A 26,390-nucleotide genomic window follows, 5' to 3' on the forward strand; every position below is an offset into this window, starting at 1 on the left:
CCCCTTAGTGACAGAGCCAATTTGGTACTTACTGACCGAGCCAATTTTTACAATTCTGACCACTGTCACTTTATGAGGTTATAACTCTGGAACGCTTTAACGGACCCCGCTGATTGTTTTTTCGTGACACGTTGTACTTGCGACTATTTATGGAAAAAAACGGAAATATGGCGAAAATTTTTAAAATTTTGCAATTTTCAAACTTTGTATTTTTATGCCCTTAAATCAGAGAGATATGTCACAAAAAATAGTTAATAAATAACATTTCCCACGTGTCTACTTTACATCAGCACAATTTTGGAAACAATTTTTTTTTTTTTTTAGGGAGTTATAAAGGTTAAAAGTTGACAAGCGATTTCTCATTTTCATTTTCTCATTTTGAGGGGTCTATATGATAGAAAATAACCAAGTGTGACAACATTCTAAAAACTGCACCCCTCAAGGTGCTCAAAACCACATTCAAGAAGTTTATTAACCCTTTACGTGCTTCACATGAACTGAAACAATGTGGAAGGAAAAAATAAACATTTAACTTTTTTTTTGCAAACATTTTACTTCAGAACCATTTTTTTTATTTTCACATGTGGAAAAACAGAAATTTAACCATAAATTTTGTTGTGCAATTTCTCCTGACTACGCCGGTACCCCATATGTGGGGGTAAACCACTGTTTGGGCGCACCGCAGAGCTTGGAAGAGAAGGAGCGCCGTTTTACATTTTCAATGTAGAATTGGCTGGAATTGAGATCGGACGCCATGTCACGTTTAGAGAGCCCCTGATGTGCCTAAACAGTGGAAACTCCCCACAAGTGACACCATTTTGGAAACTAGACCCCTTAAGGAACTTATCTAGATGTGTGGTGAGCACTTTAAATCCCCAGGTGCTTCACAGAAGTTTATAACGTAGAGCCGTGAAAAAAAAAAAAAAACTCACTTTTTTTTACACAAAAATGATCTTTTTGCCGACAAATTCTTATTTTCACAATTGTAACAGGAGAAATTAGACCACAAAAGTTGTTGTGCAATTTCTCCTGAGTACGTCGATACCCCATATGTGGGGGTAAACCACTGGGCGCACAGCAGAGCTTGGAAGTGAAGGAGCGCCGTTTTACTTTTTCAATGTAGAATTGGCTGGAATTGAGATTGGACGCCATGTCGCGTTTGGAGAGCCCCTGATGTGCCTAAACAGTGGAAACCCCCCACAAGTGACACAATTTTGGAAACTAGACCCCCCATGGAACTTATCTAGATGTGTGGTGAGCACTTTGAACCCCCAAGTGCTTCACAGAAATTTATAAAGTAGAGCCGTGAAAATAAAAAATCCTTTTTTTTCCTCAAAAATGATTTTTTAGCCTGCAATTAGTACTGTATTTTCTGGCGTTTAAGACTACTTTTTAACCCCTGAAAATCTTCTCAAAAGTCGAGTGTCGTCTTATACGCCAGGTGTCGTCTTATAGGGCAGATGCGGAGTAATCTGCGGTCGCCGCATATTGTGGGGGGAGCGGTCCCAATGACGAGGTGAGGGGGCGCTTCACCGGTAAGGTGTAAGTGAAGCAGAGGCAGAGAAGGAGATAATAGGATACAAGGGTGAGCCAGATGAGTGAAAGAGGAGTGTTTTTCTAGGCACAGCATCGCTCTCTCTCTCACCCGGCATATAAGACAACCCCCGACTTTTGAGAAGATTTTATGTTTTAACTGGAAAAGTTGGGGGTCGTCTTATACGCCCAGTCGTCTTATACGCCGGAAAATACAGGTAATTTTCTCAAGGGTAACAGGAGACATTGGACCCCAAAATTTGTTGACCAGTTTGTCCTAAGTATGCTGATACCCCATATGTGGGGGTGGGGGGCACTGTTTGGGCACACGTCGGGGCTCGGAAAGGGAAGGAGCGCCACTTGGAATGCAGACTTTGATGGGATGGTCTGTGGGCGTCATGTTGCATTTGCAGAGCTCCTGATGTACCTAAACAGTAGAAACTCCCCACAATTGACCCCATGTTGGAAACTAGACCCCCCCAAAGAGCTTATCTAGATGTGTGGTGAGCACTATGAACCCCCAACTGCTTCACAGAAGTTTATAATGTAGAGACATGAAAATAAAAAAAACATATTTTTTTCCACAAAAATTATATTTGCACCCCAAAATTTTTTACCCGTAACAGGAGAAATTGGACCCCAAAATTTATTGTGTGATTTATGCTGAGTACGCTGATACACCATATGTGGGGGGGACCACTGTTTTGGCGCATGGCAGAGCTCTGAAGGGAAGGAGCGCCAATTTGGAATGCAGACTTTGATAGAATGGTCTGCGGGCGTTATATTGCGTTTGCAGAGCCCCTGATGTACCTAAACAGTAGAAACCCCCCACAAGTGACCCCATTTTGGAAACTAGACCCCCCCAAGGAACTTATCTAGATGTGTGGTGAGAACTTTAAATGCCCAAGTGCTTCACAGAAGTTTATAATATAGTCATGAAAATAAAAAATATTTATTTTTCCACAAAGATATTTAGCCCCCAAGTTTTTATTTTCACAAGGGTAACAGGAGAAATTGGACCCCAAAAGTTGTCCAATTTATCCTGAGTACGCTGGTTCCCAATATGTGAGGGTAAACCACTGTTTGGGCACACGGCAGAGCTCAGAAGGGAGGGAGCACCATTTGACGTTTTGAGCGCAAAATTGGCTGTCGCGTTTGGAGACCCCCTTATGTACCTAAACAGTGGAAACCCCCCAATTCTAACTCCAACCCTAACCCCAATACACCCCTAACCCTAATCCCAACCCGATCCATAATCCTAATCACAACCCTAACGATAATCACAACCCTAACCCCAGAACAACCCTAATCCCAACCCTAACCCTAATCAAAACCCTAAATCCAACGCACCCCTAATCCTAATCTCAACCCTATCCCCAAACCTAACCCTAACCCCAATACACCCCTTACCCTAATCCCAACCCTAACCCTAATCCCAAACGTAACCCTAATGCCAACCCTAATACCAACCCTAATCCAAACCCTAACCCCAACTCTAACCTTAACTTTAGCCGCAACCCTAGCCCTAACTTTAGCCCCAACCCTAACCCTAGCCCTAACTTTAGCCCCAACCCTAACGCTAACTTTAGCCCCAACCCTAACCCTAGCCCTAACCCTAGCCCTAACTTTAGCCCCAACCCTAACCCTAGCTTTAGCCTAACTCCTCTAGCTGCCGGCCGATCATGGCGGGTGCACTGCGCATGCGCCTGCCATTTTCTTACCGGATGAAGAAGCCGGTGGCCAGGAGGGGACGCAGGAGGACCCAGGGACACCGGTAAGTATAACAGGGTCCCTGAATCCCCTTATTTCTGTCACATCGCTTTTTTTTTTTTTTTTTTTGCGGGCGCTGGTAAACAGTTAATTACCGGCGACCGCAAAACAGGGGTCAGTAAAAACTGACCCCGATCATGTTCTTTGGGGTCTTGGCTGCCATTTTTTGGCCAGAACAAGATGGCAGCACCCATCGGGAGCCACGAGAAGCACCAGGGGAGACAGGGGGGCTATCGGGGACCCCATTACTCTGTCCTCTGATGTGCGATCACATCGGCGGACAGAGAAATTAGATGGGAAATCGCGTTTTTTTTTTGCGACCGCCGGTAAACGGTTAATTACTGGCGATCGCAACCCGGGGATTGGTAAAAAAACCCCGAATCATGTTCTCTGGGGTCTCGGCTACCCCCGGCAACCGAGACACCAGAGAAAATCCGACTCTGGGGGGCTATATTCACTTTTTCCACAGCGCCGTTAATTAACGGCGCTGTGGTGTAAGTACCCTTAACTGCCGCCGTTAAAAGGCGTATCAGCGGTCGTTAAGGGGTTAATGTAAACTGAGCTGCCGGTAGGTCACTTGTTGCCAGAAACCAACGGGAGAAATGCTGGAAAAGAATGAAGGCAGATGACCGGTACTTAAAAAGGTTAAAAAAAAATTATTGAGTGTTATAGTGTAATTTTATTAATAAACTAATAACACATTTTATACATATGTATTCAGTGCAGAAAAGCGTGGAGTCGAATCTTCCCTGAATAACCTAAGACCATACGTTGCAAATGTAATAGTGTACAATGAATGAAAATCATAGCAATTATTGCCTGAAGTTCTTCTGAAAATAATTTCTCTGGTTCCATACTTTACTCAAACATGACACAATGTGATAATACCCATATTGTCATTCTTTACCTTACATCACAAAGAAATAATACCAGCATATGCAAGTTTTTGAAATGGCTCCAACTAAAGATGCGGGTCAATTGAACTTTTTTAAATATATTCTTGAAATAAGCTAGAACTGTCAGATACAACAGTATAGCGAGAAGAAAGATCTAAGGGACAGCTGGCCAACTCCACCACTGACAGATTGTTGCAGAATGCTTTTCCCATGCAGCACACAATGGAAACCAGTACCTGTTTGTATGCTTTTTCCTTTTGATGCAGGATGTTTGACAGTTGTACTGATCACTGATGATAGCAGTTGAGTTTTCTTTGTACTTTCTGTAAAATAAAGTAAATGGCTCACATGAAAGTAATTCACAACATATAACCTGCAATCACAATAGTCCAAGAAGTCTGAAATACTCCCCCTGCAGAGGACTGAACCCCCTAAGAGAAATGGGAGAGTCCCAAACTACCGAAGAACAGTGCATAATCTAGAGCTAGATACCCCCTTTACAGTGGCATAATGCCAATAGCAGCAGCAGAGTTGGGGTGGAGGATGTGCACCCTGTATACAGATACAGGTGAAAGCATGGATGGAACAGGAAGCCGATAGCTCTTTATTCCATTAGTCACTAAATCTGAGCTCGGAGTTTCAGTGCACAGGTGCAATGATGTCACTACATCACGACCACAATTCGGAGCTTAAGAACACACACTGCAGAGACAGGAGCAGGAGGAAAACAAGGAGAGCAGAGTAGTTTTCTTTTTAATTTTATTTTATCAATGACATGTGGGGATTTACTCTGTGCACGGGCTATACTGTGGGGCTATCATAAACTGTGAGGAGCTTTTGGAGCCATCAACTGTATGTGTAGAACTGTGTGATGATCAAAGGGTCTGTGGGGCCATTATACAGTGTGGAGGCCATTACACTGTGTATAGGGACGCATGGGGCCATTATACTGAGTGGGGACCATTATACTGTGTGTAAAGATTACAGTTGTGCTCAAAAGTTTACATTTTTGCTTTCTTTACCTTTTTTTCAGAGAATATGAATGATAACTCCAAAACTTTTCTCCACTCGTGGTTAGTGGCTGGGTGAAGCCATTTATTTTCAAAATACTGTGTTTTCTCTTTTTAAATCATAATGACAACACAAAACATCAAAATAACCCTGATTAAAAGTTCACATAGCCCATTTCTTAATACTGTGTATTGCCCCCTCTAACATCAATGACAGCTTGAAGTCTTTTGTGGTAGTTGTGAATGAGGTTCTTTATTTTCTCAGATGGTAAAGCTGCCCAATCTTCTTGGCAAAAAGCCTCCAGTTTCTGTAAATTCATTGTAAATTCCGGGCTGTCTAGCATGAACTGCAATCTTGAGTTCTCCCAAGAGTGGCTCAATGATATTGAGGTCAGGAGACTGAGATGACCACTCCAGAACCTTCACTTTGTTCTGCTGTAGCCAATGAAAGGTCGACTTGGTCTTGTGTTTTGGATAGTTGTCAAGTTGGAATGTCCAAGTACCATATATACTCGAGTATAAGCCGAGATTTTCAGCCCACTTTTTTGGGCTGAAAGTCCCCCTCTCGGCTTATACTCGAGTCATTAAGTTTTCCCAGTTTTTTGTGGCAAAATTAGGGGGGGTCGGCTTATACTCGGGTCGGCTTATACTCGAGTATATACGGTATATCCCATGAGCAGCTTCCAGGCTGATGAGTGCAAATTTGCCTCCAGTATTTGCTGATAATGTGCTGCATTCAACTTTCCTTCAACTTTTACCAAGTTTCCTGTGCATTTGTAGCTCACACATCCCCAAAACATCAGCGATTCACCTCTGTGCTTTACAGTAGGAATGATGTTCCTTTCATCATAGGCCTTGATGACCTCTCTCCAAACTCAACGTTTATGGATGTGGCCAAAAAGTAAAATTTTGGTCTCATCACTCCAAATTACCTTGTTCCAGAAGTTTTGAGGCTTATCTCTGTGATTTTTTGCATATAGTAGGTGAGATACTTTGTGGCATTTGTGCAGCAATGGCTTTCTTCTGGTGACTCGACCATGCAGCCCATTTTTCTTCAAGTGCCCCCTTATTTTGCATCTTGAAACAGCCACAACACTAGTTTTCAGAGAGTCCTGTATTTGAGTGGATATTATTTGTGGGTTTTTCTTTGCATCCCAAACAATTTTCCTGGCAGTTGTTGACGACATTTTTGTTGGTCTACCTGACTGGTTTTGTTTTACAGAGCCCCTGATTTTCCATTTGTTAATCAGTTTGAACGCTGCTGACTGGCATTATCAATTCCTTGGATATGTTTTTGTATCCCTTTTCCTGTTTTAAACAGTTCAACTACCTTTTCCTGTACATCCGTTGACAATTCTTTTACTTTCCCCTTGACTCACAATCCAGAAATGTCAGTGGCTGGATGAAAGATGCAAGAGTCTGTCTGGATACCAGAAACTCACTCAGCTTTTATGCACACACTGATTACAAGCAAACAGGTCGCAGATGAGGATGTTACTTTTAGTAGTCATTCAAACCCATTTGTCAACGTCTGTGCATGTTATCAGGCCAAAATCACCAGGTGAACTTTTGATCATGGTCATTTGGATGTTTTGCATTGTCCTTATGATTTCAAAAGAGAAGACACGGTAGTTTGACAATGAATGGCTTCACCCAACCACTATCCATGAGTGGAGAAAAAGTTTTGGTGTTATCATTCATATTCTCTGAAAAAAAGGCCAAAAAAGCAAAACTTCTGCAGGGGTATGTAAACTTTTGAGCACAACTGTGTGTAATCCAGCCACTGACTGAACTTCATAAGAAATGTTGCATGGATGCCATGGGGACCTTCATAAAGGCCATGCCGACCTATCGACACCTCACATTCGCTACATGTGAGGTGCCAGTCAGAAGTAATGGCCGCCATGTTGAAAGCCTGTTAAGTGCCACAGTCATGTTTGACATCGACATTTAAAAGGTTAAACTATGGTCAAAGCTAGTTCCAATTATATAAGTTACTGTTGGGTGCTGGCTTTATAACTTAGTCAACAACCTCGCAGCATAGTGCTGAGCCTGTTCTATATATCAAAAGCGAAAGCCACCCCAGCATGTTCGGTGGAAGTGGCTAAGGCTTCTTTCACACTTCCGTTTTTACAATCTGCACAGGATTTGTCAAAATTTTGAAAAGACGGATCCTGTGCAGATTGTAAAAAACGTGTGCACTGGGCCCGTTTTTCTGATGGACCCGTCGAGGCTATGTGCACCTGTTGTGTATGCGTCTTCGCAGCGGTTTTCCGCTGTGAAAACGCATACACAACACAAACCAGGTTTAAAAAAATAAATAAAATAAAAAATTGCAGTATTCTCACCTACCGACGTCCCGCGCAGCGATGCTCCCAGCAGCTAGCGTTCCTAGTAATACATTGCGAAATCTCGCGAGAAGTCGCGGTCTCGCGAGACAGCGACTTCTCGCGAGATTTTGCAATGTATTACTAGGAACGCTAGCTGCCGGGAACATCGGTGATGCTGCGTGGGATGCCGGTAGGTGAGAATACTGCGATTTTTTTTAGATTTTTTAAAAATATTTTTAACATTATATCTTGTTACTATTGATGCTGCATAGGCAGCATCAATAGTAAAAAGAGAAAGAGCGAGAGAGAATTTCCCTGACGGGAAATTCTTCCACGCATGCTCAGTTTGAAAAGACGGGACCAGTCACTGGATTCCTGCTTTTCACAGGCAGCGACGCATCCTGCGCCCATAGGCTTCCATTGTAGCCAGTGACGGGCAGCGTCAGCGTTGCTGACCGATTTTCCGACGTGCAGAAAAAACGTTCCTCTGAACGTTTTCTCTGCCCGACGGACCGTTTTTTATACGCAGGATCCAGTGCAGGACGGATGAAACGGATGGCCATCCGTCACAATCCGTCGCTAATACAAGTCTATGAGAAAATGAAGGATCGTGCAAAATTTTTTGCAGGATCCTGTATTCTCAAAAATCAACGGATTGTGACGGGAACTGAAAAACAGAAGTGTGAAAAGAGGCCTAAGCTGTTAACCTGCTTCTCCTGGACATAAACAACTAAATCTTACTGAGAAATGCACTCACTAGAGAGGGCATAAATCGATTTGAAGCACCAGGTCCATCGACCACATCGGTAATCTGTAGTTGCTGGACTGGAGTCCAGAGAAAAGCCTTCTTTTGATTAGCCAGCCTGGCACAAAGTCATTATTCCAGCATGATGCAAATGTGACATTAGGCTGTTTAATCTTAAGAAGAGCTATGGATGCCATCAAGTAAGAGGGGGTTCTGAGGGCTCCAAATAAAGCAACCATATAATACTGAAGTGGGCGACTGGCAAGATGTTGCAAATCTATTCGAACCAGCTCCAATACTTACACCTTTTTGGAAAAGCCTATCTCAGAAACTGCCAATATAGTCTCTCCTGCTCATTTACATTAGATAGCTTGGACATAATTCTGAATAATAACATATGTATGCATTAACAATTTTTATGAAAGTAATATAAGAAAGCACAGCTGACAGACACTATCTAACATTATAATAAATCCTACATGATGACTGTTTTTGGAAAATCAAAAAGGTTGAGTGATATCGGGTACAAAGGTGATCACGAGTAGTCACTTTGATTTCTCAGAAAGATGTATAACAAGACAACAGCTAAAAAAAAAATGATTTAAAGACCTTGACAAATAAGCACAACTCAAAGACTTATCCAAATGTTACTGACCGTTAAGATATCATCCAGACATTGTCAGAAGTCATTTATCTATAGATTTTACCTGGTTCATCCTCTACATTCTCTAGAGCCACAGATTGCTCGGCTGATCTGCCACATTCTTTAGTCTGTGCTGGGACAATATCTTGCCTGTGTCCCCTCCTAACCAGAGTTAGATGGACCGTCTGCCCTGTGTGACGCAGAACTTCCACAGCTTGCTGGTTGGTGTAGCCCTGCAGATTGGTTCCATCAACCTAGACATATTGACAAAACTATTTTAGTAGCAGTTAGTTCAACATAGATGGACCTATAGAACAGATTGATGTCCAGATTTTCATCAGTTTTTAAATAATATTTGTTCTTTTGTAAAACAAACAACACACCCTCTTAAGAATGTATTACACCATCTGCTTTACTCTACATCGCACATAATGAGAAGGAGTCACTCTGACTAATAGATCATAGATAAAATAAACTACCTTCACACAGTGTTTAGTAAAAAATAATAATAACTTTAAGGTATAGCATTTTTATGTAAATATTCTAAAATAGTCAAATATCTGAAAAATGTTTGTCGATTTTTCTTTTTTTATGCAGTAAGTAATAAAAATGCCTTAAAGCATTCTCTCTCTTCTCTCTCATTATTCTGGCATGTGGCAAATATTAATAATTATGGTAATCCTAATGTGCCTAAAATGGGAAAGATTTATTCTGATTTCATGTCAGATATTGAGAAAAACATGCACATGTGTATTTTATATAGTGTATCTATACTTCTGGTTTAAACTGAAAATGAACGAATGAAAAGAGCAGCTGGAAACTTGGTGGAATTTTAAAAACTAAACGTAACCACTAAAATTTGTAAAATTATTATGTCAAGCGAGATAGTTTGGGAGGATGGAATTCAACCACCCAATCTTTTTGGTCAGTGGGGAGATAAGCTGATGCTGGGTTATTCTAGCAGCGACTCGGTCATCGAGAACACAAGAACTCTAGGCCTAGCCAAGCATTCCTATGTATGGGGGAGACGGTGGATAGCCATCTAGTGTGTAAGGCTAGCTTAAGTAGCCTTGGCTGACAAGTATGTTTGAACTGTGTTGTGTGGGTTCTTCTGAAGCAGGGAAAATGTTACACATCATGTTACACATCATGAGTCGACTATTAAATGTGGTTCTGAAAAGATGACAATATTGCTGCACAGGGAGAATCTCGAACCATGTCCGCTGCATTCTCCCAATCTCCTCCAGCTGCAGTGGAGCCTGCTCAGCAGAGACGTCAGTCCCAGCATCTGGCTCAAGCTGATACTGTGCGCTTGGTTACTGCTGCCTTTCTAGGCTCTGCCTTTGTAGCCAGTACTGATCAGCTGCGAGCAGGCGTTTCAAGGACTAAGTCCTGCTGTTCCCATACTGAGCATGCCCACGGGACGACCTCCCATTGGAGGTCGGGGGTCACATGCTCAGGTCCTGTAGCAGCTCCTATTGGACCATTAGGAAGGTCCTTGAGTGCTACAGCTATAAAAGGTTTGCATGGCCGCACTGCCATGCGCTAGTATAAACTTGATAACGTGTGTGTGTGTAGATGAATGTCTGTCGATGGATGAAAGCTTCTTAATCATTCCCATTCCTTGTGTTGATGACTGTTCGCGAATGGTGAAAGCTACCTAGCGCCCGACAGTGCTACCTGCACACTTAGCACATGTTTCTGCGTGTATTCGCAGTGCCCACTTGTACGGCACCGTGCGCAATCAGTGCGCTTTCCTGACAGCCGGTCAGTGTAGGGTGGGAACTCCCGCTTGAACTCTGCATCTGTCTCAGGGCATCCTCAGGCGCGGGCTCAAAAGCCACAGAGGGTCAGAGCGAGTCCAATCACCAGTTTAGTGGGGGGTGATTCATAGGGATCCCACTAGTATCTTTCAGCTGGACCCTGTGACCGCTAACAGGGCGACTGTGAAGCAACAGAGTTCGTTTCCATTCACACTGGGTGAGGTCAAACCCACGTGTGAGCAAGCGTCCATCCGCCATTACTCAGCTGCAGGTGTCATCTCTCCACGGTGGACCCAGGACTGCGAACGCACCTCATATTCTCTAATATTATTATTTGGTGCGTTCCGCCAGTCCGAACAAATATTGCCGAGGTTGTGGAAAGATGTGCAAGTTTTTTTAGAGCTGCTTTCTATCGAGAAATGTATCTGTATAAAAAGTGAAGTCTTCATGTACGCACCTTGTACATTACTGAATAAAAAATCTATATGTATTTGACACTTACAGCAATGATCTGATCACCAACATGAATCCTTCCATCTTGCTCAACAGCACTGCCTTTTGTAATGCTTTTCACAAAAATACCAGAAGGTTCTGTGAATACAGAAACAACCAAGCAATGATTCGTACTTTGTTCTCTTTGCTGCTTGTCCTATCCGCATACCCATACTCTATTTCCTCTGAGCAAACAGACATCATAGAAGGGTCCCAACTAGAGGCAGTAATGTACAAAATGGACTTGCCTGCATTCTTATCACCAACATAACCAGCAATAGTGATTCCTAAGCCCTGAGCATTCTTCGATAGTTTGACGTCAAAGCTGTCACCAATTGTTTCTCTTTTCACTTCACCGTTACCCTTAAGAATAAAGGAGCACAAATGAAATAGATGAAAAAAAACAAAGACACATGGTAAATAAAATAATGAACCACTATCATTTACATAGCAGAATGTGAAACGTGCCCAGGAGGTAATTAAAGGATTTTGCAAACTTGATACCTGTGTGTCCCAAATCAGTATCCACATTTATTTCCAAATCCTAATTGCCACTACTTAAGTTCATTTTACAAGTGCAGAAATATTAAATGCACAAAATGTACCAATGCTAAGGGATAAATGACTACACGTGTGGATCACATTACTTTATGACACACACGAAGGACGCTACATGAACATAACGAGGTTGGACAATACTTTTTTTTATTGATGATCTACCCCAGGGGTGTCAAACTGCATTCCTCGAGGGCCGCAAACCATGCGTGTTTTCAAGATTTCCTTAGCTTTGCACAAGGTGCTGTAATCATTATGTGTGTAGGTGATTAAATTATCACTGAAAACCTGGAAATCCTGAAAACATGACCTGTTTGCAGCCCTCGAGGAATGCAGCTTGACACCCCTGATCTACCCTTAGATATATCTGCTCAGTAGGGGTGTGACACCGGGCACTCCAGCCAATCAGCTGTTACCAGAGCTGGCCGGAAGTTCTCGGATGCTGCTGGAACACAGCAGCTCCATCATTTCTATAGTGGCCGTGGCTGAGTACCTCAGATCCACCCCTGGTGGGCATGTTTCTGTAGTACCCAGCGGCATCCGAGAACTTCCAGCCAGCCCCGGTAACAGTTGATTGACAGGCGTGCCCAATGTCACACCCCCACTGAGCAGATAATGATGGCCTATCTTAAGGATAGACCATCAATCAAAAAGTAGTGGCCAACCTCTTTAAATTTGAAGACTTTACAAACACAATACAATATGGGAGGTTCTCATTAGAAGGATCCAATCCTGCGAGCCCACACATTAGTTGTTATTGCAGTAGGAGCTACACTGAAAATGCTTTTTAACAATCATTAGATCAAATTTAGGGTGTACCAAATAAACATAATGAACTCTACACGGAAGCTTTTAGAACTTCAACAATATGACCATCGTACTTTACGGCATGTGTTAAATGTATACGCTCGGACGTAGATATTAAAATGATGCTTCAAAACATGCAAAAAAGAAAAAGGAATTTCACCAACAAAAAAGGCTTTCTACAAGTGTTATTCCAAAATGGTAATACTATGATTCACAGACTAGCCTAAAAAGAAATGCGAAGGATAAGGCGAACAAATTACATAAATTATATTTTATTCCACCCCTTACCCTCTCCACAACCCTAAAAAAAGAACCAATACAAATCATCCAAAATAAAATTTCAAGAATTCCATCTGCCACAAGTAACCATGATAAATACTCCAAAAAAATACAGACAAACTGCTGACACACAATAAGTGTGCACACTATGATACATAGCAGTAAAGTAAATTTAGTATGCTGCAAAAAAAGAGAATACAGAGGTCACATGCAGGGAACCAAACGAATGAATACAATAATAATAGAAAATGTCAAATACCAGCATTAATATGTCACAAGGTACTAAAGGCACTTGCAGGGATTTTTAATTCACCCATATTGTTGATTTTTTTTCTATCATTATTATTGTATAACTCCTTTGAGTTCTCCGTTTGTGAGCGTCACATTTTATTTTTTGTTCTCCGGTATATTTACATTCTGTTCTACACTATATAGTGCCCCCTTAGTGTGCCCGGGTAGTTTATCTGTACTTTGGGGGTAGATGTTATTTTTGATGACTGGTATTGATTCTTCTTCTTTGGGGCGGGGGAGGGGTGCCTCTGTAGCAAGAGAGCATTCTGGTGTGAGATGACCCCAAGACTTCAGTCCTTCCCCTATGTATGTTTTTTTTTACGTCTGGTATAGTCACACAATATATTTATTCTTCTTTCCCTTTGTGTAGTAAGGATATTAATTATATTGATATAAATAAACATTTTTGGAAGTCATGTTGCTTATCCCTTATTTTTGGCTATTCTATGATAAGTCATTAAGCATTTTGGAAGAATTGTAAAAAATATATATATACGGTATATATTTGACAAAAGGTTTTTTTTTTTGTTTTGTTTTTTAACGGGACACCACTGTAAAGCAAAACTGACTGCTTCTCCAAACAGTATCATTCAGTAAAAAAAAAAAAAAAAGGTGTACCGTTTATGGATGCCCATTTTAACAATTACTTCCTATTCGACGGATGCTATTGTGTGGCATCTAATTGAAGCATCGTAATAATATGTTCATCCCTAAATATTATCATAATGCCTGGTGTTTTCTGAACGGAGGATCGATCAAGCTCCTGCAAACTTCCATTACAAACGCTGTAGATCACTATGGGGGAAATTCTATTAGCAGAAGCGAAATCACACCAAGTGCATGCCTGTAAAAGGTGTGACATGGTTCTGTAGAAGAACTGTTAACGTGATATTTTTCATGCTGAAAATGGTTTGTGATCTGCAGGCATGACGTTATAGAGCAGGAGGCGCTGATCAGACTGATAGACATTTTTGAGGGGAAAACATTTTATTAAATGAAAGCACTTGTGTCTGAATGTATGAGTCCAGTGGGCGGTCCTATTCAATGATTGTCTTGTATGACTGCATGCAGACATGGCTGTCATTCACTGGTAGGACCGCCCACTGGACTCCTACACCACTAGAGATTTCAATAAATAAATACAAGTTATACTGAATCTTTTCAAATCAAGCTACACACCCTTCTGTTCAGCTTTCCATGCTGTCCACGGGTCAGACTGTTTGCACAACGTGACAGGTTCCCTTTAATAAGTCATAAACAACCAATATTTATTCATAAAGGGAAAAGTAGATCTGGAATAAATCATGCAGAGAGCGCGCTTATTCTAACCTGCAGTTCAGGTGCAGCAGGTATCAACGGGGGCATCTGAATGGGTGTAGAGACCACCGTGGTCGAATCCCCCACGGGCCCTCTGGCAACAACCAGCTTTACTCTGTTTCCACACTGCCTCAAAACTTGGGCAACTTGTTCACTGCCCATTCCAGCAAGATCTGTGTCACCTATTTTTAATATGTGGTCTCCACTGCGCAACCTGCCATGCTGAAGAATAAAACATGTCAGTACCACTGTAACACACATTTATGGATCGGATACAAACTTGGGATAACATATGGAAATCAGACATGTCTGTAGACCACTCTTCCAGGAAAATTAGGGCCACGTGCCAATGGTTAATTGATGACAATGCAATTTTACAACTAACATTCTTACATAGTCAGAGAACAGGGTGCTAGTGAGTTATAGTACTGTTCCATCTAGCAGGTTCACATGGATATTTTCTCTCTGAACCCTGCTTATACAGGTACTATACAGATGATCAGGTTTTTAAATACATCAGATAGGGATTATATACATTAGATAGCACTGCTCTATATGGGTATACCTTGACGATTGGTGGAGCAGCTTAGTATACATTTTTTTGCCAAAAAAGTATCAACTAAATACCCTGTTTTTTCCATCTTTTGACTAGCACTTGCTTATTACTGTGATTTTTTTCACAACGGAGTATTTTTGGCCTCACTGTGCTCTTTTGTGTCTTCAAGTTTCTTGGTGGTGTGTGAACAGGTTTCTACAGACTTGTTCACTGTGCAAGTAGCCCATGTGTTTCTGTTTCTGAGTTATAGTACTGCCCGCTATACATTGTTCTAGAGGTTGTTAAAGACCTGGAATACATGGCATTTTATGTTATTTTACTGTGACACATAGACAGCCCCCCATGGAACGCAAGCCTGGACTTTTTAATGGCATGTCCCTAAACAGTCACACAGAAAACTGCACATATCATGGGTTCCAGGCTGTGCGAACAGCAGCAATAGCTATAAAGAGTTGGCTCTATGGAGCAGGCACTATAGACATAATAAGCATGTCAGTCTATGGCATGCCTATACCTTACCAACAAGAAGTTAGACGGGAGTCGAAGAGCAGAGAAGGGGACAGGAGCCATAACGGCAGGCTGTACAACAAGCACACATACCTGATCAGCTATTCCCCCAGGTAGAATGGTTTTCACTATAACTCCAGTTGATTTTCCTCCAACAATTCCAAAGCCCAAACCTGAGCCGTCATTTACCAGTTCAATAGTCTCCACATGCTGCCAGTGGCTCTAATAAAGAGATTGATGTGTTACTGTCTAAGAGGCACAAACTGTAGATGCCATGTTCTTTACCTGAGCACATTTCTTTTCCACCCCCCGGAATTATGGCATAAAATACCTTCATAAAATTATTGCGCAACTTGAAGCAGAGAAAAATGTTTGCAACTTTTGGTGGGTTTTTTATTCAAGTCCAGTCCAGCTTGCCCAAAAAGGGCACAATTATGGCAGAACAGGGTGTGACGAACACATTTCTTCAACATTTATGTCATGCCAGAAATGCATTCCAGTCCCTGACTGGAGTAATATTCTTGGCAGAGTAGTAAGATGAGCCTAATTCATTAAGGGTATGTGCACACGATGCAGATTTAGTGCAGAACTGCAGCAGATTTTTCTGCAGCAGAAACGCTGCAGAACTGCACTGTGATTACAGTACAATGTAAATCAATGTGAAAAAAAAAAAGCTGTGCACATGGTGCAGAAAAATCTGCGCAGAAACGCTGCAGTTTTCAAAGAAGTGCCTGTCACTTCTTTTGTGCAGTTCTGCAGCGTTTCTGCACCCCTCCATTATAGAAATCTGCAGGTGCGTTTTTGATGCGTTTTTCATGCGTTTTTTGTGCAGATTTGTGCTCAAAAAACGCATAAAAAACGCATCAAAAACGCATAAAAAACGCACCTGCAGATTCTGCCAGGAGATGCAGATTTAGTGCAGAACTGCAGCAGATTTTTCTGCACTAAATCTGCATCGTGTGCACATACCCTAAGAAGCATACGTCTCTTAATGAATTAGGTGCATCTTATGCCAGCGCCGCCTTCAGTAAGACTCGCATGTAAATCACCAATCTTAATTAATCAGGCCCATGGTTTTTTATGCAAACTGAGATACGTTCTGCTACTGATTAACCATTTATATGCTCTTGTAGGTAACGGAAAGATTAATGCATTGATATCTTTCCAATTGCTTCTCATAGTGTTATTCCAAAAAAAAAAAAGATTTTGACACTATGCAAATGAAACCTAAGATGATTCACCCTTGGTAATTTACATACTTAGCGCCTGCCTCTTTCTTTTTTAATTAATAGGTGGCTGTATCGTTGGCGTCAGGCGCTGGGCTGGAAATCTTGCGTAAGCTCATATTTGCACAGTCCTCATGCCTGCACTGAAAGTTGCCCTTATGACGACATTGGCTACAGCGTGATGCTGCACATACGCCATCCATTGATGGAGTACACCCAAACACGTCTGGTTGTACATCGTTGAGGGGCAGCACATAGTGTGGGGACTTCCATGATGAAATCACACAGCGCATATGACACACACTGGACAACCTTGTATCTGTGAGATTTGACTATGCTACATGTGGTGACGTCGGCAGCAAAGAGGGTTGGAAACAAAACGTATGGGTGTGCATCTTCCAGAACCATTACCACATGGAGAAACAACGTGGCACACAAATTATAATGCGCAGACTAGTTATAGACCTGTGAGGCACGCTAGGTTATGAAGCTCATAGTGAGAAACAATGAGCAAAATAATAAAAATTACAAGTTCAGAAAAGGCTGCCCAGGAATACATTAGTGCCACCACTAGTGTTGAGCATTCCGATACTGCAAATATCGGGTATCGGCCGATATTCGCTGTATCGGAATTCCGATACTGAGTTCCGATACTTTTAAGATATCGGATACCGGAATCGGAAGTTCCTATAGTGCAATGATGCACTATAATGGAGTGTGGGCGGTGCATGGGCATGACCGTGGGGGGTCTGTACGGGCCTGCCGGGGGTCTGTAATGGGCCTGCAGGGGGTCTGAACGGGCCTCTCGGGGGTCTGTGCGGCCTGCCGGGAGTCTGTGCGGGTGTGCAGGCATCATCCGATGGGACTACAAGTCCCATCAGGCTATGCCTGCTACAATGGCAGTGATTGACACATTAGCCACAGTAGTAGTCCCATTATCCGGTTAATGTGTTGAATGTTAAAAAAAAAAAAAAAACATACATACTACATACAACATACATACTACATACATACATACATACAACATACCACATACATACAACATACTATATACTACATACATACAACATACATACTACATCCTACGTACAACATATCTCATACATGCAACATCCATACAACATACATGCATACTATATACATACTACATACATACTACATACATACTACATACATACTACATATAATACATTCACACTACATACATACTACATACATACTACATATAATACATTCATACATTACATACAATACAGACATACAGTACATATAGCATAGAGTACATACTCACCATCACTTGTCATTTTGTTCCCCGAAGCCAGTGTCATCTGTAAAAAATATGAAAATAACAAACAAACACTATACTCCCTGATCTGCAGAAATCCACGAGTGTCCCACGACGCTCTCCCGTGGAGAACGACAGCATCAGCTGATTCGACCGCTCTCGAGGGGCTCCAAGAACACAATGAAGGGAGGAAGGTATCCTTCCGCACTGTATTCATCCGCCGCTGTAAAAAAAATAGTCCCTAGTCTCACTTTTGGCATTGCTGTATGAGAAATTTTACCACGCAGCAATTGCCATAAAGTGAGACTTTGAACTCTAGTAACCTCTCAGTGATGCACTGCAGGAGCCATTGTCTCCTGTCATTGTGTCACTGAGGGTCCTATAGAGCACTGACATCACCCGATGTCACTGTTCTATAGGGGAGATCGTCGTGGGACACTCGTTATTAATTGGACTACGGCGGAAAGGTAGTATACGGTTTATTATTTTACGTTTTTGCAGGCGCTGAAGTATGGTAAGTATGGTTAAATGAAGAATATTAAAATACTTTTTTCCTAATGTGTGTGTGTGTGTGTGTTTTATTAACCATTTACTAGTATTGGATTAATAATGGATAGGCGTCTTATTGACGCCTCTCCATTACTAACCCGGCTTAATGTCACCTTACAATAGCAAGGTGACATTAACCCCTTATTACCCCATATCCCACCGCCACACGGGAGTGGGAAGAGAGGGGCTAAGTGCCGAAACTCCCCCCCTCCTCCCCGGACTTCTGAATGGGCAACGGATGCGTTGAAATACTGCATCCGCTGCCCACGTCGTGCACAAATTTCACAACGTGCGTCGGTACGTCAGCCCGACGCATAGCGACGGACTCGTACCGAGGCAAGTATGAAAGAGGCCTTAATGAGCGTTTAATTTTAAAAAAATAAATACATTTCTGCGCCGGAGGGGGAAAGCCGACGGCCTGGGGCCAATATTTGTAGCCTGCTATGAGTATCAGCCCGCAGCTGTCTGCGTAGCCTTTACTGGCTATTAAAATAGGGGGACCCCAAAAACAAAATTGACGTGGGGTCCCACTATATTTTATAGCCAAAAATGCTACGCAGACAGCTGCGGGCTGATATTCATAGCCTAGAGAGGGGCCATGGATATTGCCCCCCTCCTCCTCCCCCCCGGCTACAAATACCAGTCCGCAGCCGCCCCAGAAATGACGCATCTGTAAGATGCGCCAATTCCGGAACTTAGCCCCTCTCTTCCCACTCCCGTGTAGCAGTGGGACATGGGGTAATAAGGGGTTAATGCCACCTGGCTATTGTAAGGTGACATTAAGCCGGGTTAATAATGGAGAGGTGTCAATAAGACGCCTATCCATTATAAAACCAATAGTAATAAATAGTTAATAAAACACACACACATTAGGAAAAATGTATTTTAATATTCTTCATTTAACCATACTTACCATACTTCAGCGCCTGCAAAAAACGTAAAATAATAAACCGTATACTACCTTTCCGCCGTAGTCCAATTAATAACGAGTGTCCCACGACGATCTCCCCTATAGAACAGGGACAACGGGTGATGTCACTGCTCTATAGGACCCTCAGTGACACACTGACAGGAGACAATGGCTCACTGAGAGGTTACTAGAGTTCAAAGTCTCACTTTATGGCAATTGCTGTGTGGTAAAATTTCTCACACAAGAATGCCAAAAGTGAGACTAGGGGCTATTTTTTTTACAGCGGCGGAGGAATACAGTGTGGAAGGATACCTTCCTCCCGTCATTGTGTTCCTGGAGCCCTTAGAGAGCGGTCGCATCAGTTGATGCTGCTGTTCTCCATGGGAGATCGTTGTGGGACACTCGTGGATTTCTGCGGATCAGGGAATATAGTGCTTGTTTGTTATTTTCATATTTTTTTACAGATGACACTGGCTTCGGGGATCAAAATGACAAGTGATGGTGAGTATGTACTCTATGTTATATGTACTGTATGTCTGTATTGTATGTAATGTATGAATGTATTGTATGAGGTATGCATGTAGTATGCATGCAGTATGTTGTATGTATTATGGATGTATGGATGTATGTAGTATGTATGGATGTATGTAGTATGTACGTATGTATGGATGTAGGTAGTACGTAGGTAGTATGTATGTAGTATGTATGTAGGTAGTATGTAGGCAGGTAGTATGTAGGTAGGTAGTATGTAGGTAGGTAGTATGTATGTAGGTTATATGTATGTAGGTTGTATGTATGTATGTACCGTATATACTCGAGTATAAGCCGAGATTTTCAGCCCATTTTTGGGGGCTGAAAGTCCCCCTCTCGGCTTATACTCGAGTCATACCCAGAGGTCGGCACGGGAGGGGGAGTGGGGGCTGTGTAATTATACTTACCTGCTCCCGGCGCGGTCCCTGTAGTCCCTGCTTCTTCCAGCGCTGCATCTTCTTCCTGTATTGAGTGGTCACATGGCACCGCTCATATACAGTAATATGCGGCTCCACCCCCCATAGAGGTGGAGCCACATATTTATTACTGTATATGAGCGGTAACGCTGCCTGCTCAATACAGGAAGAAGATGCAGCGCCGGGGAAGAAGCAGGGACACAGCGCCAGGACCAGGTGAGTATACGGGGAGGGGGAGCGCTGCGCTGCGTGATAGTCACCTGCTCCCCGGTCCGGGTGTCGCTCTGTCTTCAGCAGTGACGCTCAGGTGAGAGGGCGCGGTGACGTAGTCAGTGCGCGCCCTCCGCTGAGCGTCAGTGCCGAAGAAGGAGCCGCACGAGGAGCAGGTGACAGTGTCGGGGTCCTGAGCGAAGACAGGTGAGTATGTGATTTTTTTTTTTATGGCAGCCACAGCATATGGGGCAAGTGGCTGTGCAGAGCATCGTATGGGGCCACACTTGTGCAGCATTATAAGGGACAAGTGGCTGTGCAGAGCATCTTATGGGGCCATACTTGTGCAGCACTATATGGGGCAAGTGGCTGTGCAGAGCATCTTATGGGGCCATACTTGTGCAGCACTATATAGGGCAAGTAGATGTGCAGAGCATCTTATGGGGCCATACTTGTGCAGCATTATATGGGGCAAGTAGCTGTGCAGAGCATCTTATGGGGCCATACTTGTGCAGCATTATATGGGGCAAGTGGCTGTGCGGAGCATCTATATGGGGCCATAACACTTGTGCAGCATTATAAGGGGCAAGTAGCTGTGCAGAGCATCTTATGGGGCCATACTTGTGCAGCACTATATGGGGCAAGTGGCTGTGCAGAGCATCTTATGGGGCCATACTTGTGCAGCACTATATAGGGCAAGTAGATGTGCAGAGCATCTTATGGGGCCATACTTGTGCAGCATTATATGGGGCAAGTAGCTGTGCAGAGCATCTTATGGGGCCATACTTGTGCAGCATTATATGGGGCAAGTGGCTGTGCGGAGCATCTATATGGGGCCATAACACTTGTGCAGCATTATAAGGGGCAAGTAGCTGTGCAGAGCATCTTATGGGGCCATACTTGTGCAGCACTATATGGGGCAAGTGGCTGTGCAGAGCATCTTATGGGGCCATACTTGTGCAGCACTATATAGGGCAAGTAGATGTGCAGAGCATCTTATGGGGCCATACTTGTGCAGCACTATATAGGGCAAGTAGATGTGCAGAGCATCTTATGGGGCCATACTTGTGCAGCACTATATGGGGCAAGTAGCTGTGCAGAGCATCTTATGGGGCCATACTTGTGCAGCATTATATGGGGCAAGTGGCTGTGCGGAGAATCTATATGGGGCCATAACACTTGTGCAGCATTATAAGGGGCAAGTAGCTGTGCAGAGCATCTTATGGGGCCATACTTGTGCAGCATTATATGGGGCAAGTAGCTGTGCAGAAGATCTTATGGGGCCATACTTGTGCAGCATTATAAGGGGCAAGTAGCTGTGCAGAGCATCTTATGGGGCCATAACACTTGTGCAGCATTATATGGGGCAAGTGGCTGTGCGGAGCATCTATATGGGGCCATAACACTTGTGCAGCATTATAAGGGGCAAGTAGCTGTGCAGAGTATCTTATGGGGCTATACTTGTGCAGCACTATATGGGGCAAGTAGCTATGCAGAGTATCTTATGGGGACATAACACTTGTGCAGCACTATATGGGGCAAGTAGCTGTGCAGAGCAGCTTATGGGGTCATACTTGTGCAGCATTATATGGGGCAAGTAGCTGTGCAGAGCATATTATGGGGCCATAACACTTGTGCAGCATTATATGGGGCAAGTAGCTGTGCGGAGCATCTTATGGGGCCATAACACTTGTGCAGCACTATATAGGGCAAATATCTCTATGGAGCATCTTATGAGGCCCTTATTACCCTTTATGCAGCATTATATGGGACATATTTTAATATGGAGCATCTAATGGGGCCCATCAAACTTTATGGAGCATTATATGGGGCTCCTGATTCAATATGGATATTCAAAAACACTTAACCTACTGATGTCTCAATTAATTTTACTTTTATTGGTATCTATTTTTGCTTTTGAAATTTACTGGTAGCTGCTGCATTTTCCACCCTAGGCTTATACTCGAGTCATTAAGTTTTCCCAGTTTTTTGTGGCAAAATTAGGGGGGTCAGCTTATACTCGGGTAGGCTTATACTCGAGTATATACGGTAGGTTGTATGTATGTAGGTTGTATGTATGTAGGTTGTATGTAGTATGTATGTTTTTTTTTGTTTGTTTTTTTTTACATTCAGCACATTAGCCGGATGATGGGACTACTACTGTCCCATCATTGGCTAATGTGTCAATCACTGCCATTGTAGAAGGCATAGCCCGATGGGACTTGTAGTCCCATCGTACAATGTGTGCACACCAGCACAGACCCCCGGCAGGCCGCACTGACCCCCGAGAGGCCCATACAGACCCCCTGCAGGCCGCACAGACCCCCGGCAGGCCGTACAGACCGCCGAGAGGCCCATACAGACCCCCGGTAGGCCGCACAAACCCCCGAGAGACCTGTACAGACCACCGAGAGGACGCACAGACCCCCGAGAGGCCCGTACAGACCCCTGAGAGGCCAGTACAGACCCCCGAGAGGCCAGTACAGACCCCCGGCAGGCCGCACAGATCCCCAAGAGGCCCGTACAGACCCCCGGCAGGCCGCACAGACCCCCGAGAGGCCTGTACAGACCCCCGAGAGGCCCGTACAGACCCCCGGCAGGCCCGCACAGACCCCCGGCAGCCCACACAGACTCCCCGAGAGGCCCATACAGACCCCCGGCAGGCCCGCACAGACCCCCCCCCCAACGGTCCCACACAGACATGCAATCACCACCCAGGCACCACCCACACTCTTCCCCCCTCTGGAACAGGATGTACAAGGAAAGAAAGGGATTATTTTCATTCCGATATTTGTGTCCCATTGACTTGCATTGGTTTCCGGTATCGGCAATATCCGATATTTTTTGGATATCGGCCGATCCAATCCGATCCCGATATTTCCGAATATCGGAAGGTATCGCTCAACACTAGCCACCACTGAAGATGACTTGACAGATTCCCATTAAAACAGTGATAGCCTTTCCTTAGATCATCATGCCCCCTATAGGCTGAGCTAGCCATAGCAGCTTAGTCTCAGTCCCATACAGAGCTCCAGTGCCTTGTACAATACGAAATGTAGACTAAAATGGTAATCAGTAGAGAATACTGCAGACTAACTTGCTTTTTTCTAAAATGCATCATGTAAAAATTATTTGCCATACTACAACATATATATGATGTTTGAGGTGACACGTGAAGTTTTTTTTTTACGTTTTAAAAGTGGTCATCACCTGCCAACCTCACACATCAATCTTCCCACCTACCTGTTTTTCATCAATCTCCACCTTTGTAAGCCAGAGCTGGCAATCAAGGAAGAGGGGTGACAGAAATAGGTGAAAAACAAGTATAGAGGAAGGATACAGTGAGCAGCTGGCCATGGCAAGGGAGCATCGGGCACCGGTAACTGGGTTGAACAGGCTCCAGTAAAAAAACGGAATACTCACAGGGCTTGAAAGTGCAGATACAGTGCTGGCATCAGAGGGTGTGCGAGATACCGCAGGACTGGCCAGCTGGGGCAGTGGTCCTCTGGCAATCACCAGCTGCACATAATCCTTTGCCCTCTGCAATAAATGAATGGCTTGATGATGTGTAATTGTCTGGTCCAGGGGCTGACCATTTATGGAGAGAATCTGATCCACCTCCTTCAACCTTCCATCCCTGAATAGAAACGACATATACAAGTCATATGCACCATGCAGTTTTCTGTGCACTTACAGATGTATCAGTTGTCACTTATACCAGTACACTATACTGATGAGGGCTTGGAAGACACTATCACAATATTAGCAACCTAAAACCAGAGAGAAATCTCACCTATGAGCAACACTTCCGTCCTGTATTTCCTGAACAAATATCCCAAGTTCTCCACGGTTCTCACTTTTTAGGCCAACGACACTAAAACCAAGACTACCACTAGAAGGTTTAACCATGTCCATGGTTTCAATCTGACGACCCTATAAGGCAGAAAGAACTTTTATTAAGATTATAAAATATATAGGAGAGCCTCCTATTTGGGCTTTGGACATATTCACTAAGCAGAGTAAAATTAGAACTAAGCAGAAGTGCATACAAAAGTAACCCTGCCCCCGAGGGGTAGATTTTAATAACTGTGAGGAGGAGCCATACCAGGGGATGAATGTAGTCATAAATCATAAAATCATAGAATGTTAGTTGGAAGGGACCTTCTGGGTCATCTGGTCCAACCCCCTGCTCAATGCAGGATTCACTAAACCATCTCAGACAGGTGTCTGCCCAGCCTTTGTTTGAAGACTTCCATTGAAGGAGAACGCACCAGCTCTCGTGGCAGCCTGTTCCACTCATTGATCACCCTCACTGTCAAAAAATTTTTTCTAATATCTAATCTGTGTCTCCTCCCATTCAGTTTCATCCCATTGCTTCTAGTCTTTCCTTGTGCAAATGGAAATAAAGATGTGTCATAAGACACAATCATGATTTTCTATTGCTTTTCACATTTTGATGAAGATGCCCATGTAGAAAAAAAAAAAAAAAAATCAGTGCCCCAATAATAACATACTTGAGCCATCCGTTTGATGATCTGGTCAAAATCTTCACTTGCTGGTTTGCCATTGATCTGGGGAAATGAGGATGAAAGAAAAGTTTCCTCGGAGTTAAACTGGCTACCATTCTGTTGGCTTAATGGGCAGGGCTCAGTTTGCGTAGAAAGAGAACTTGATCCAAATGGAGAAATCTGGGCAAATTCTGTTACTAATGATCCAGTAGGTGTCGCATTCACCTGAAATTAAAAATTAAAATCAAACAACCCTCAGCACTTTGTTCTATCATCCTATTCTTGGATTTTGCTCCCAGATCTGAATACAGCTACTGCTAAATAACCTAGCTCAAAGATACAGCAATAAAGCATAAAAACACAGCGTTTATCTGGATGGGTACTGTCAATGAGAACCCATTGCATATTCCCGATCCTGCTATCCCCCAACATTCCCGATCCTGCTTTCATCAAACATTCCCGATCCTGCTATCCCCCAACATTCCCGATCCTGCTTTCACCCAACATTCCCGATCCTGCTTTCACCCAACATTCCCAATCCTGCTTTCACCCAACATTCCCGATCATGCTTTCATCCAACATTCCCGATCATGCTATCCCCCAACATTCCCGATCCTGCTTTCACCCAACATTCTCGATCCTGCTTTCACCCAACATTCTCGATCCTGCTATCCCCCAACATTCCCGATCCTGCTTTCACCCAACATTCCCGATCCTGCTTTCACCCAACATTCCCGATCCTGCTATCCCCCAACATTCCCGATCCTGCTTTCACCCAACATTCCCGATCCTGCTTTCACCGAACATTCCCGATCCTGCTTTCACCCAACATTCCCGATCCTGCTGTCAATAAGAACCTATTGCATATGTAATCTACTGCACTTTCCCGTACTAGAAAGACATTTCGTGTCTGTCTTGTAAATTGGGGCCTATGGGAACTTATCGGTATACACTAGGTACTATTCTTCTCAATTCACTCTCAGCTAAGTGGACAAAGGTACTATTGTGCTTTATATACAGTACATGCCATTTTATGGGAGGCATATATTAAAATGTATATTCTATAATTTGTTAGTTTAGGAAACAGTCACATGTATCCCATTCATTTCTTTTACACTACACTCCGATTATAAAACAATACTATAAATTTATTGAACAGTTTGTTATGGTCATGAACATATAAAACATGAGCACTGTACATTATTTTACGTCATAGGGCTTATATTTAAAATGGGCAGGTTTGGGGAATAGATCATCGATC

At 43.3% G+C, this 26,390-nt stretch overlaps 1 protein-coding gene across 2 annotated transcripts in view; it reads right to left on the bottom strand.

Moving 5' to 3' along the window:
* Positions 1–26,390, bottom strand: part of MPDZ (multiple PDZ domain crumbs cell polarity complex component) — a 246,070-nt gene that overhangs the window by 187,752 nt on the left and 31,928 nt on the right. For both annotated transcript variants that reach the window (XM_069764966.1, XM_069764959.1), the window contains exons 4-12: positions 25,136–25,354; positions 24,415–24,554; positions 24,045–24,258; positions 15,588–15,716; positions 14,444–14,653; positions 11,431–11,545; positions 11,193–11,281; positions 8,992–9,181; positions 4,436–4,522 (exon numbers count right to left, since the gene is read on the bottom strand). In XM_069764966.1, coding sequence (XP_069621067.1) covers positions 4,436–4,522; positions 8,992–9,181; positions 11,193–11,281; positions 11,431–11,545; positions 14,444–14,653; positions 15,588–15,716; positions 24,045–24,258; positions 24,415–24,554; positions 25,136–25,354 — 1,393 coding nt within the window. The remainder of the gene's footprint in view (positions 1–4,435; positions 4,523–8,991; positions 9,182–11,192; positions 11,282–11,430; positions 11,546–14,443; positions 14,654–15,587; positions 15,717–24,044; positions 24,259–24,414; positions 24,555–25,135; positions 25,355–26,390) is intronic.

The sequence above is a fragment of the Ranitomeya imitator genome, chromosome 1 (assembly GCF_032444005.1).
Source record: "Ranitomeya imitator isolate aRanImi1 chromosome 1, aRanImi1.pri, whole genome shotgun sequence".
Classification (NCBI taxonomy): domain Eukaryota; kingdom Metazoa; phylum Chordata; class Amphibia; order Anura; family Dendrobatidae; genus Ranitomeya; species Ranitomeya imitator.